Source organism: Netta rufina, assembly GCF_964035555.1.
Source record: "Netta rufina genome assembly, chromosome: 14".
Taxonomy (NCBI): Eukaryota; Metazoa; Chordata; class Aves; order Anseriformes; family Anatidae; genus Netta; species Netta rufina.
Genome location: NC_140137.1, coordinates 9984757 through 9998382, shown reverse-complemented (window position 1 = coordinate 9998382; position 13626 = coordinate 9984757). Strand labels below are relative to the sequence as shown.

The 13626-nt window shown below is 49.8% G+C and overlaps 1 protein-coding gene across 1 annotated transcript in view; it reads left to right on the top strand.

Moving 5' to 3' along the window:
- Nucleotides 1-13281, top strand: part of ADRB2 (adrenoceptor beta 2) — a gene marked incomplete at its 5' end in the record, with an annotated part of 31623 nt that extends 18342 nt beyond the window's left edge. The window contains one exon of the mRNA XM_084295052.1: nucleotides 10085-13281. Within this exon, the coding sequence (XP_084151178.1) occupies nucleotides 10085-10119 (35 nt within the window). The 3' untranslated portion in view covers nucleotides 10120-13281. The remainder of the gene's footprint in view (nucleotides 1-10084) is intronic.
- Nucleotides 13282-13626: the final 345 nt, after the last annotated feature.

Below are 13626 nucleotides of genomic sequence, written 5' to 3'. Positions count from 1 at the left end.
AGCTTTGGAGAATGTGATCTTCTAAGGAGAAGGAGGGGATTTCTTTGAATAAAGAATTTTATTTGTAAGTGAAACGGCATTTGCTACATCTCTGAGTCTAAACTAGCTTTCGCATTACCTCATTAGTCATGTTAGTCATAAACTAGCACTAGCGTTAGATCAGGAAGCACCAGGAGATGCCAGAGCTGTGCAGAGAGCTGGCTGAAGATCGGGGATTTGGCAACCAGGCTTCTGTCTCTAGTAGCCCTGGCTTGCTGAGTGCCCTTGGTCAGGTCCCAGCCCCTCCTTGCTGGGTGGGAGAGAGCACGTCTTTCTGACTAAAGGCAGGTGACACACAGCATTCTGAAAGCGAGGGAAATACTTGTGAGGTGATGCAAGCAGGCAGACGCCTTCCTCCTCACTCCCAGTGGTGGGACCACGCCGCGGCAGCACCGCCGGCCACGCAGCACGGCGCCGGCAGCCCCAGGCAGCAGCAGCAGCTCCTTCCTTCTGGGGGACGGCCCCAGGGGCCATTTCCTCCATCCGGCCCCGCTCCGGATCATTTCTGGCATTGCACGGGGTCAGCGCTCCATGCACGTCTCAGGCTGGGCTTTGCTGAGGAAGGAGGAGAGCAGCATGGGGCGGGCAGGAGTGTCAGAGCTGGATGCAGACAAGCCACCTGTCTCCTTCTCAGCTTCTCCCAGCAGGAGAGGAAATCCCAGTGGCCACAAGCTCCCGGCACACCAAACAAACCTCTGCGGCTCAGCAGGGCCCAGCAACAAGTGATGGAAGTGTCACGTCCAGCCTCCCCGTGCCTCTGCCTAGCCCTGGGGTGAGCGCAGGGTTCACAGGCTGCCTGAGAATAAAGGACTTGGCTTTGAGGTTGCAAACCATTTCCCACATCTGAGGCCATTCCACCTGAGCCTCGCATAGGAACGGCGCCCGCGAAAGGGACGGCCGCAAAGCTGTGTGTGAGAGGAAGGGGAGGATGTCCTCCTGTCTCGCACTCTCCTCCTGCCTCTTCACCGAGGAGGAGGCCCAGGGAACCGCAACAGCAGCACAAAAGCTCACTGCGAAGCACTAGCGGGGATGTTCAGTCTCTGTGTTTCTGAAGGGGGACATGGCAATGCCCAGTGTCACCTGCCCTGAGTTCCACCAGTGTCTGGGTCCCTTGTCCAGGGCTGGAAACCATCCTGGAAATGTTTGGTTCAATGAGGCAGAATGTAGGTTACAACAATCTAGCTGTGACTATCAGATTCCTCCAGAAGGAGAGATTCTGTGCTCTGAGTGACCACGGGACAGCTGCTCACAAATGCTTCTTTCTTAATACTTCGAACTTGTTCTAGTGTGAAAGCCCCGCCAGGCACTCACAGGCAAGCACCTGCTGATGTGCCGCTGTCACCTCTGTTCCCATTCCTGGCTCTTTCTCACCCAGAGGGCCCTTGCTTGCTATTCATACTTAAAAATTTGCATCTAAAAGCATGGCAGGGAAGGCACCTGGGCTTAATCTCTGCCTTAACAGCCCTTAGGTTTGGTTGTCTTGATGGTGGTCCACCACTGTGTCCTGGGGCTGGACGTAGCCTACCTAGCAACAAATCCCAGCGTAGCAGGAAAACGGAGAACTTCTGAGTTAGTGGGAAAAACACTGCTGTAAAGTCATCGGGAGGTTCTATTTCAGCTGGTTGTGACCACCTTGTTACTTAAATAACAGAATGGCACTTAAGTGAAGGGTTCTTGCTGCTGCAATTCACTGGGAGCCTCAAGAGTCCTTAGGGAAACTGCTACTGGAGTGCCCCTTGGTGCCAGCATAGTACCTAATGTGTTTGACAGCCCTGCAAGCTCAGTGTGCTGCCCAGAGGGCAGCATCTAGGCATTTCAGAGGAACATTAGGTCTTTGCGACTTCACAGCTGGCTGGCAGGAAAGAAGAGATGTCAGTGTCTCCATGTATACCCTTTTTCATGCTACATGCCCCCAGCAGTGCTACCTGCTGTGTTTCAAAGCTTCACAGAATGGCTGGGGCTGGCAGGGACCTCTGGAGATCACCCGGTCCGAGCCCCCTGCCCAAAGCAGGGTCAGTGAGAGCAGGCTGCTCACTGCTGTGCCTTTGACTGGGGCAGGAGAGGAGCTGAGGTCCCGTCCCAGCACCTTCCTTCACCAGGGCACTGAACACAGAGCAGACGGAGGAGTGTGCATGATGTTTGAGTCGTCTGTTGTTCCTACGGGAAGAAGGACTTTCTGTTCATTGTAACTTGTTTGATTTGTTTTTAAGTCTGTATTAGTTGAAACAAGATCAGAGGAAACTGAGTGTAAGCCTGGCTTAAGGAGAAGTGTATATTGGCATCACACCAAGGAGAGGAAGCTTGTGTCTTGCCACAACCCAAGACAAAAGCACTGCCTGCATTATTTGGCATTCATGGCTTTGGTTATAACAGCACATTTATCTCTGTTATGATTGCAGGCTTGCGGAGCATCAAAAGGATGTGTTTTTTACATGGTTGTGAAATCATGTTTCTGCACCTTGAGAGCATAGGGAGGTCCCATATACGTGGTATTCACACGTGGCCAGAACTGGGATGCGTGCAGCTCTGAGGGAATGTATGCAGCTATATGGGAATGTGCAGACCTATAGGAATGCATCCAGCTCTGCAGGAATGCATGCAGCCCTGGGGGAATGCACGCAGCTCTAGCCAGCAGCGAGGTGCCTGGTGTGAGCGTTATCAGATCAGTGTGGGCTGAGTGCCTGCTGCCACTGGCTGCATTGCAGCTTTTCCACGGAGCCCTGTCCCAGTGTTTCCAACAGTGAAGAAAGTCATTTGCCTCACATCATGTGTGCATGCAGTAGCTCATGTTTCACAGTCAACCTCTCCCATTAAGGCTTCAGAAAGTGTCTTCTCTTTCTGTAGTCCTTCTTCTTGCCCTGATGATATAGTTAACATCACAATTGCAACATTTAAGTGAAGTCTATCAGCTGCACAGACTGAATGCACAAGAGCAGCACTTTGCAGTATTGTCAGGAAAACACAGGGAGGAAAATCATTATTTGCCAAAAAAAAACACACACATAAAACCCCAGAAAAAACTTTGCACAGGGCTCCCAGCTCTCTGACAGTCAAGAGTTTCTGCTGGGGGACTACAAGATTTTGCAGTTTGACTTAATAGTTTCAAAGAAAATTGCTATTCTGCTGGGAACCACCTTCAATCTATTAAATGATTAAAAAAAAAAAAAAAAAAGCAAAGTAAACAATCTCCTTCCGACTTCCCCAAAAATCAAAAAGGAAGCAAACAACCCCCTCAGAAAATCCGGGGCAAGCAAACAAGAGAGAGAAATAAGGTAACATAGCTTTTAAAATCTTGTTGCTTTGCAGCTGTTCCACATTCTGGCTACTTTCCAGAGTTACTCTGATGATTGACTGCCAGGAAAAAGAAGTCCTTCAAATGTAGAATTTGATGAGGACATTTTCTAAAGTTTCTCACTAAAGTAAATGAGGATCCAGGTAGGGGTTTTAGTGGTGTCACCTGCATCAATTGAAGAGCCAGTAATTTTCACAGGGCCTCTGGCAGATCTGAGTGTATCCTTGTGGTGAGAGATCTGTGTTCTCCAACTGGTAATAAAGGACAACGAGGACTCAGAGAAGTTTGATAACAACCAAAAAGTGGAAATGTGAAGTTGAGTCAGTGCTTGGCTAGTAGCAAGCACACTGGAGATGTGCTAAGGACTGACACTAACTGGGAAGTTGTGTCAAGGTTTGTCTTGGTTGCACTGACTGCTGGATGCCTCTTCCCTCGGAGAGCTCACAGGGAAGGAGTACAAAATGAGCACAAACTGGTGAGAGTGACAGAGGAAAAATACTACTGAGTAATAATGAATCCTGAGCTGACAGATTCATTATAAAATGCTCAGAGGCACTGCCAGACATTCCCAAAGCTGCAAGTTGTATCTGGAGTCATGGATGGGCTCTGTGGAGGGATGATTCTCTGATTCTCTATCAGAGCCCTGCAACAAAATGAAAACAAGTAGTATCACCATGTGTCACCCTGTACAGGCAAGTACAGACAGGCCCTGAAGCACAGGTTTGGGTTACAGCAAATGGAAAGTTTTGTTTTGTTTTGTTTTGTTTTGTTTTGTTTCCGTTCAAATAAGTCTGGTCATAAAGTAGCCTAACTCTGGGATTGATGCGCTCTGTGGTTCCTTCTGACCTATGTTACACCTCAGCTTCTTCTGGGGGAATTGGGCTTAAGTTGAGCCAGGGGAGTTTTAGGTTAGATGTTAGGAAGAACTTCTTCACTGAAAGGGTTGTGAGGCATTGGAACAGGCTGCCCAGGGAAGTGGTGGAGTCACCATCCCTGGAAGTCTTCAAAAGACGTTTAGATGTAGAGCTTAGGGATATGGTTTAGTGGGGACTGCTAGCGTTAGGTCAGAGGTTGGACTCGATGATCTTGAGGTCTCTTCCAACCTAGAAATTCTGTGATTCTGTGATTCTGTGATTCTTATCACGTATTAACTGGTTCCTCTTTTACTTTGATCTGTGAAGAAGCAGCTGATGGTTTGTTTCATGTTGTTGCACCCTAGGATCCTTCTTACACCCTGCACTTTTAACGTATGCTATTTAAAGATTATAGGAAGAATTGTTGGCAAATGGTAGGTGACAGTCTGCTGAAACATAAAATAGAAAAAGTTTCCAGTGAGACATTGAAAAAGCATGAAGGGAAGGAGGGGACAATCTGTAGACAGTCTGCACCAGACTTTATTCAGTTGGAAGACCTCTGTTCAGATGCACAGGCTGTGCAGTGTAAGGTTGACAGACTATCTTGTTTGCCTGGGATGCCCGAAGGCTTTTGCTGTACCCTCACTTCACCCTAAAACCAACTGATGCTTGGCAAAGTTGTTTGGCTGTCTTGCAGATAGCTACAATGAGCTGAGGACTGAGTCCTAGAGAAGCCCATTTCTCTCCTCTGGCCGTGAAGACAGCCTGGATGACTAGTTCAAGTGGGGAGCTCCACAGCGAGAAAAAATATGGGCTTTTGAGTTCTCCAGGCTTCATAGAGCCTACCTGTGCAGTATCTGCCCCGGGGATATCTGGATTTTGACTCTGTAGGAGTTCTCAGTGTGGACTGGGAGTTGGGGCAAGCTGAGCAAGAAAGGCTGAAAGCATTCCCTGTGGGAGTAATCCATCACATTGGACCCCAGAAAGCTGAGTGTGTTGGGGCTTTCCATGATCTCCAGGAAACAGGAGAGACCACTTCAGATAACTCTACTGCCAATCTACAACCTGGGGCCAGTGAAGGATTTTTCCTCTCTTCATCCTTCCCTTGAGCCCTTGGGAAATGTCCCTCAGGGGCACTTTGAAGTCCCACTGTAACAGTGTAGGTAATAGTCAATTCCCTTTGATTTAAAAGGTAATATTTATTTTCTCATCAGAGTTTTACTCTGCAGAATGATTGCTCTGAAGCCTGACATGTATTACAAGTAATGGACGGAAGTGGTTTCATCATTAGTCTTCCATCTCTTCTAGGACTGTACTGGTACTACATAAGGGCATGCACATTACTGATATCAAGCTGGCTATGTAGTTAGCAAGATGCACTCACCAGGCCTGTTCTACACACATCCGTTGCTTTGTGGGATGCACGTGGTCCATCCTCTCATCTTGGCTGGCCTGTGCACGAAACCAGGCTTCCCAACAGGCACCAGTCAATAACAGAGACCACAAGGCTTCTTCAGACGACTTCTGTTTTGAAAATTATGTTTTGACTTGTGAAAAAGGAGGAATTCAGGGCAGAGGAAATGTTGGAAGAGGTCAGGCGAGCTCTGCGTTACCCAGAGCAGCAAATAGCGAGCGTTCCAGGACAACATCTGATTTTCTGCTTTTACGAGGCATATGTTTAGGAGAAGTGATCTGCTGTTTATTTTAATTGCCATCTTCTAAACCTCTTTTCTGTGTTCACGCACACATTTGGAGACCATAAATAAGGATTGTTCAGGTTATGCCGTTATTTGGGTAGATAGCCCTGTCTTCTGTCAGTGCTCGGACAGGTCTGTGTGCTGCAAACCCAGTTCCCCTTGTGCATCAGTGTTACAGTGGTGTAAATCATCTAGGTCTAATTCCTTCCTCAGTGACACTAGCATAAATCTGAAGTCACTCCACTGACGTCAGCACTGTAATAGCGGTGTAAAGGAACACTGGGCTGTCTTGGCTTCACAGCATTGCTGCTGATTTACGCCAGAACAAGAGCAAAAGTAGCGGGGCTCAGCATGTCCTAGCACTACGTAACTGAACAGTGGGACATGTGGGATACAGTGGTGACGATGGAGAACAACTCTGCTGATTTCACAGGCATTATGCTGATGAAAATTACTGGTAGCTTCACTACAGATTGGGGCTAGGTGAGCTTCATCTAGCAGGTGGTGAGTGAAAAAAAGAATAAGCCAACACTCCCATGCAAAGTGATTTCTCCTATCGCTGGTCACTACCCCAGGAGAGTTACCTAGGGGTAAATCTGTCCATTTGTCTTGACAGACTGCTCCCAGGTGGGTGTCAGGAAGGATCAGGGGCTGCAAACTGCAGGCATGCTGCATTAGCAGTAGCTCAAACTGCTGAGGGCCAGGAGGGAGGGTAGGAGAGCTGGCTGCACTTTTCTCCTCTGAGAGGGCACCCGCAGTTGTTGCAGGCATTCTGTGCTGGCAGCGGTCAGGGTGTTAATCCTTATACACTTGTTTCTCTGGATTTTCCCACCTTGTCTGTAAAGGGCTAGAGGTGAAAGCCTGGCTGTAAAAGGGGTGCTGGCCCCTCCTCTGATCTCCAGTGGCTTCAGCCGGCGGACTGCAGATTTAAGCAGGAGACAAGAAATGGAAATTTCCTCTTGAAACTGCAGGGTTTTCCACACCGTCTTGCTGTATGAAAGAGACTTTGGCTCTGGATTTCTGCTGGTTTTCCTCTGGGAAGTCAGAGAGCTCAGTGGTTACCTCGGTGTCTGTCAGCCTTGCTCCATTAAAGCCAGTGGAGACAAACAGATTTACACCCGCTGGCCTGCGATCTCCTGTTGGCATGTGGCCAGTCCCTTAATTGTTCTTAAGTGACCTGTAATGGCACGGGTGTGCTGTGAGTGGCACGGGGTGAAATGCAACCCTGCATGGTGTGACTGCTGCAATGGCAACACATCGATGTGAGGCTTGCTTGACCCACCGGGTAGCCTGGAGGTGCCACAGAGCAGGACATGGCTGTGAGTGTGCCAGGTAGCTCCTACTCTTGCTGGAAAGTGGAAAGCCCTCCATTTTCTTCCTGTTTTACTTCAACTGAGGTTGCACTTTCCTCAGTGCTCTTCCCAAAGAGCCTCCCCTGTGCTGCCAGAGGTGAGAGGCCCAGGAGAACCCCAGAAACCTGCCAGGAACTGCAGTCCTTCCCTCTCCACTTGCTATCCAGAAGGCTGGCTGCAGACAGGAGAACAAACACTCTTCTCCATGCTCCTGGCCCCAAGGAGGCCCAGCCATCGCCTGGTGCTGCTCGGAGACACCTGGAGCCCGCTGCCCCCACCGTGTCCCCCCCTGCTGCAAGGTGAAGATGAAACCAGAGCCAGGGGAGCACGGCCCAGGTCTTCCCACCCTTTCTGTTCTCACCAGCAGTGAATAACTTAGCCGATGTGTTCACTGGCAGCAAGCTGTGAACTTTGCCAGTCATGAAACAAAACTGATTGTTGCCATAGGGATCTGGGCTTGAAAGTGAAGCTCATCCAATGCGGGAGCAAGAGAGGACATTGGACTTCTGTGTCCTATCAAAGCTAATCTGCACGGCTGGGATTCGGAATACCAGACAGTCACTATTATAATAATAATGTCATAAAATATCCGGATATCAAAAAACACAGACTTCTTTGGCATTCTTGGCAAGAGTGAAGTCAGGACCTTGGGGCTGCCTGTGAGGGCAGTCAGTAGCACCATCACCAGTCCCAGAGCTCTTCCCATGAGGAGCGGGGGCAATTAAATCATAGCGGTGGAGGAATGCAGGAAACTTAACCTTGCTCTGCCTCATGGGTGTCTTTCCTGAAATTCCCTCCTCCTTTCCGGATGAACTCTAAAGCAGTGGCTTTGCCCTTGGAGCTGCAGCATGGTTCAAGTGTCCTTGTAAGCTTACAGGCTCCATCTATAGGATAGTAGAAGAAGAGCCCTTTGGCTTCAAGCTGATTAAAAAGGGCAGAGAAGCATCATTCAGAAATTCCAGTTTTCTTCTGGAGAAATTCCAGCATACCGTGTTGCGGAATGTCACCGATTTCCTCATTGTTACTTCATATTTGGGTATAGTTTTCTTCCCTAGTTAAACTGTCAGCCCTTGCTCTCAGACTGCATGACCGTGGGGCTGTTGCCTGCGGAAATCACTTGGAGTTATGGAGATGTTATCACTCCACATGGGAAATCTCAGGGATTTTCTAAAGAGCTTCTGATTTGTAAGATTTCCATGCGACAGTTCTGATAGACTGCAGTGCCCCGTATATAAAACTAAATGGTAACAATTAACATATACAAATCATCTAAATCCAGCTGATTTAGCGAATCAGTTTTCCTCACCTTGGTGTTTAATCATTGCCAGCCCCAGCCCAAACTTTACTGCACCAGCTGCACCAGCAGAAGTAATTGCAGCTCACAGAGGTTTTTTAGAGTAAAAAACTTAAGAGGTGAAAAACTTTTTTTTCCTTCTTTTGTGCAAAGTAGAAACCTTCTTGGCAATATAAAATTCTCCACAGCATGCTTGATTTTATGCTCAGGGTGTAATTGTACTTTCTTAAGTACTCCACCCCAACATTTCTGGTTGTGCATCCCCAACCAGCCCCACGCACACATCTCCCCCCCAGTGCCACCTGCACACCCCAGCCATGGCCGGAGCTGCTCTGAGGTGCAGAGCTTGGCCATGGCTGGGCTTTTTCCATGGGGCTGTTGTTCCCACTGGGAACCCCTTTCTCTGCATTCCTGCTCTGCCACCTGCTCCAACAGCACCCTGCAAAGTTCTCTGCTCACCCTGGAGAACTCACAGTCCTTCCTCATATTTGCTTAAATCAGTGTACAGAATAAAACCCAGGTTTTGCAGGAGAGATCAGTGGTTTGACATCACAGGAGCCAGGGTTACTCTGAAATGGAAGGTAGGAAGGAAGGAAGGGTGGAGGGATGGACAAATTGCAGGGCAGATGGAGAGTGAAATGTTTTTTAAAAGTGGTGCCGGCAACTGATAGTGTTTCATATCAGCCCTCTCATATTGGAACTTCAGCTTCCATTTGCGCAAGAAATGCAGCTTCATCTTTTGTACGCAGAATTCTTCAAAGAGAGGTTTTGTTTTCCCAAAGAACAGGATTTTTTTTCTTCATTTCTTCAGATTTATTCTATTCACAAATGCTGCCGCCCCCCCCCCCCCCCGACTGTAATCTTTGCCACATACTTATTAAAATGTCGCTTTCAAATAAACAAAAGCACAGGCATATCTAGTACTTGTTCCTTTCTCTCTCTCAAGATTAATTTCCCATTTTTCCATCTAACATGTCAGTCATTCAGGTATCTCCACAATCAAGAGAAAGCCCTGTTCCTTCCCTTTTGTAGATTCACAGATATTAAAACCAGAAGGAAATATGTTCTCATCTTCTGGTCAGCAGACCTGAGCGCATGCGTAGAGCCGCATCTGTTTATTCCAATTATTTCATGAAAAGAAGTGCTTTTTGGTAGGCACTGCAGGAAAACTATTGCCCGGGTGCTAATACACCCAGCTGTCCTTGCAGAATGGCTCGCACAGCCCAGGATTACAAGGGCACTGTAGAAACATCGCTGCAGCCCATGGGGCTGAGGCTCACCTACCTCGAGGAGGAGCAGCACGGGTATGTGGTGCTGTGTGTGGGCAGGGGGTATGAAGAGAGGCTGCTCCTGGTGCCCATGCATCCACTGGCTACCTCGGGGGATGTATCAAATGAGTGTCTGTAGGCTAAGTGCCAGTGGGCACGGGGTACAGCAGGCAGCAGAGTCCCAGGGAAGTGTAACCTCTCCCCTGGCTTCAGCATCTGAATCCCTCCTCTATTCCAACTCCTACTATGCAAATCTGATGCATTTTTTTCCTTTTCTTTCTCACACAGAGATCCCTGGGTGTCCAGGAATGGTTGAGAGCTGAATGGGCCGACCTCTTTTCCTCACCACCCTGAGCTCCTGAGGGCTCTGAAGGGATCGAGTGGGAGCACAGCCTTGCTTCTCTGAGCCTGGGGATGCTGCGGGAAGTGATCGCCTTGGCAAATGTCTTCATCTCAACCCCTAGCCCATCACGCATTGCCTGAAGGAGAAGCTGATGAAGGATTACCAGAGGACCACGAAAGGCTCTACCAGCAGCACTTCAAGCATCAGAGGACGCAGATGGGGAACCAGCACTAAGAGAGGCACTTTGCAGGAGTCACTGCAGAGAAACCAGCTCTGGAAAGAAGCTACAAGAGCCCTGTGAACTGACGGAGGTGAAGGTCCGAGTCAGTACAAAAGGTGCTTCAGGGTTTTCCTGGCACAGCATCCTTGGAAAGCACTTTCAAAAGGGCAGGGGGGAGCAGGACCACGTGGCTGTCTCCAGTGGCTGGTTCAGAAGAGCCACAGCAAGGTCCCTGCCTTACGGCTAGGTCAGAAGAGTGGCAGGATGTGCCCACAGCCCCCGTCCACATGTTGACTGGGGCTCCAGACAAACAGGAATCTGACCAAGACTGAGAGAGAAGGAGCATGGAAGATTGCTTTGGTTTATTCTGTGCTTGTTTCTCCTTCTGGTATCTTCTCTGTCTACCTCTTTTTCTCTTTAGCCCTAAATGTACTGCATATGGGGCACAGACCCACACAAACAAGCAGGGGGATTAGCACAGGGCAAATCCTGCCCAGTGCAGTTTGCTGTTGCCAGATGGGGCTGACGTTGCACAGTGCAAACACAGCCTGGCCTTCATTTGCTCCACATGCCAACAGATCTGCAGCTGCAATGCCTGGACTTCAGCTGGGAGAAAGGCTCAAGCCTGGCAATCCTACTCACAAGCAGTCATATGCTAGCACAACGAGCCACTCTTGGGAGCCAAGTTTAATACCAGAGCCCCAAAATCACACAGAGGATCCACCTCTCTGCTGTAGCTGTTGAAACGAGCATGCTGGCAGGCTGCACACTCAGCTCCTGCATCGCGGATTTTTAAAAATTCATTCAGCGGAGAAAGAGACAGAGACATAGGGAGTGACAAAGGCTCAGGCAGGAATTTTTAGGAAAAAAAATGGTTCAAAACCACAGGGAATCTTGCACTTCTTAATTGTAGATGGCGTCCCAGCAGCAGACTGACACATCCAGCTGGGAGGCTGCAGGTCTCTGCTCAGCGGGCCTCTCCCGGATGCCTGGGCAAAACGAGCTGGTACTGACCTGTGCTGGGACCTTCTCTGTTGGGCTTCCAGCTGCAAAACCCTTCCCTTGTGTGCAATCGTATTTATTTATTTATTACCTTGCTGCTTGATGCAACGCTGCTAACAGGGCACCCTCCCCAAGCACCTCCCATGCTGGGCGAGGACGCAGAGAGGAAGCGTGTGCTGTACGTCTGTCTGTGAGATGAGAGTGGACAGACGGACAGACAGATGCCTGCCCTACCCTCGGTGCTGTCTGCATGAAGCACAGAGTTAACAGGCTGGTGACAAGGGCACACAGTGGGTCATGCACATGCAGGGACAAGCAGGCTTCTGGGGGTGATGTGCAGCAGGTGTAAACGCCTCCATCACGCCGGATCCGGGCACGCACACGGAGTGTGGGAGTACCTGAGTGTGAGGCAGGAGGAAAAGGCTGCCAGTAAAACAGGAATGTGTTGCCTGGGCAGCACAAATTTTGGTCTTTGGAGAATTAAGAACAGGTTGGACAAACCCTTGTTGGGAAAGACAGAGGGACGGGAAGGACAGTGGGACAGATGTGTGCTGCATAAGCTCTGCGGAGCCCTTCCAGCCTCGTGCTCTGTGTGCAGCTGAGTTTGTGCAGTGCTTATGCACAAATCACTTTTTCCTGCTTCATGCGCAGATCCTGCCCTCCCAGCTGCAACGAAGCAGACGTCCCCTGCCTTGGAGGAGCCGTGTCTCTGGGCGAGGGGCTTTGTCCAAACCTGTGTCGCTGCTAAATGGAAATATTTCTCAACCAAAAACCTGTTCCCTCAGAAGATTCCTGGCTGGCTCCAGTCACGTATTATGTACTGGAAACACTGCCCTTGGGATTAGCGTTCAGGTTAGAGACACGCATGGGATCTTTGTAGGTCTTTTTCTCACAAATCCTCTCATGCTCGAGGGCAGTTTGCAATACATGAGATGGACGCACTTTCTCCAATAATTCACCAGAGCGGCCCCAAAGCAGTGACCTGCTTATTGCTGATTGCTTCCTTGCAGAGTCGTAAGAGTTGGATATGGAAGAGATGTATTACAAATCCATCTGCCTATGAACCTTCAGGCTTGTTCCATGTATTCCATTTACTGGTGGTATGCTCAGTCTATTTTTAAATGCACTGACACCAGGGTTAATGTGCTGTCCTTTGGGAGGCTGCTCCGTAGTCCAAGTCATGAGCTGCTGTTAGCATTGCACCTGCATTTCCTCCTGAAAATTTCATTCCATTATTCCTAGTGATGGGAATAATCTAATTCCCAGTTATTCCTTCAAATACCCGCTGCTCGTTATGCCCTGGGCAAGCTCTGCCACTTGAACTGCACTCCTCCTGCCTCCCCCACGAACCTCTCTGGCTCCCTGGTTTCTGCTGCTCTATCCTTCCCATAGTTTGGCACAGAACGAGCCTGTTTGCTGTTAAATCAGAGTTTGGGGGTTTTTGTCAGGGATCTGCACCCAGGAGCAGAGCAGCCAGGACCCATAGCAGAGCCCAGTCTCCCCAGCTGCTTGGAGCTGCTCTCCACCTCCTTGCACAGCACGCGTGGTACAGAAGCAGGGCAGATGCAGAGATGTGTCCAAGTCAGCAGTGAGCAGCTCATGTCCCACAGATAGCAAATATCTGCTAGGGAGAGCGCACAACCACCTCTCCATCTCTGCAAAATGCAGGCTGAGCGATGGGGAAGGGAGCACCTGGGCACCATAGCCACTGTCTGTGCTGTGCTGCCTGGAAATCAGGTCCATGAGCTCAGCACCGAGGGCACCCCACATCCTGCTCAGCAGAGGGGTGCTGAGCACCAACGCACGTGGAGCACGTGCTGGGGCAGCCTCGCGTGCCGTGCTCAGCCAGAGCACTATTGTGATCGTAAGAGCTCTGTTCTCTCCTCACTGAACAAATTGTTCCTACAAATAAAGAATGAAAAGCCCTCCTCTTCCCACTCGTCTTTTTTACACTATTCATCAAGCGGTGCTGCAGGAAGGGACAGCACCAAGGTGGGAGGAGCAGAAGTTGCTGCGCTCCTGGGGACACCAGGACAGCTCGTGGGGAGGTGCCAGGGGTCACCTGGGGAGGGGTCGAATGCAGGCAGAGCAGCCAGGAAAGCAAATGCAAAGGGCACAGGAGCAGGGAACTTCCAGGGAGTTTGCTGAGGCAGCCGGGGTGCAGCATCTCCTGGGGATGGGGCTGTGGGACCGGGCTGGAGGGAGCTGAGCGACACAAGGCAGTCTGGGGTGGTGCTGGGCCTGCAGCTGCTGTGGTGTGGGGCA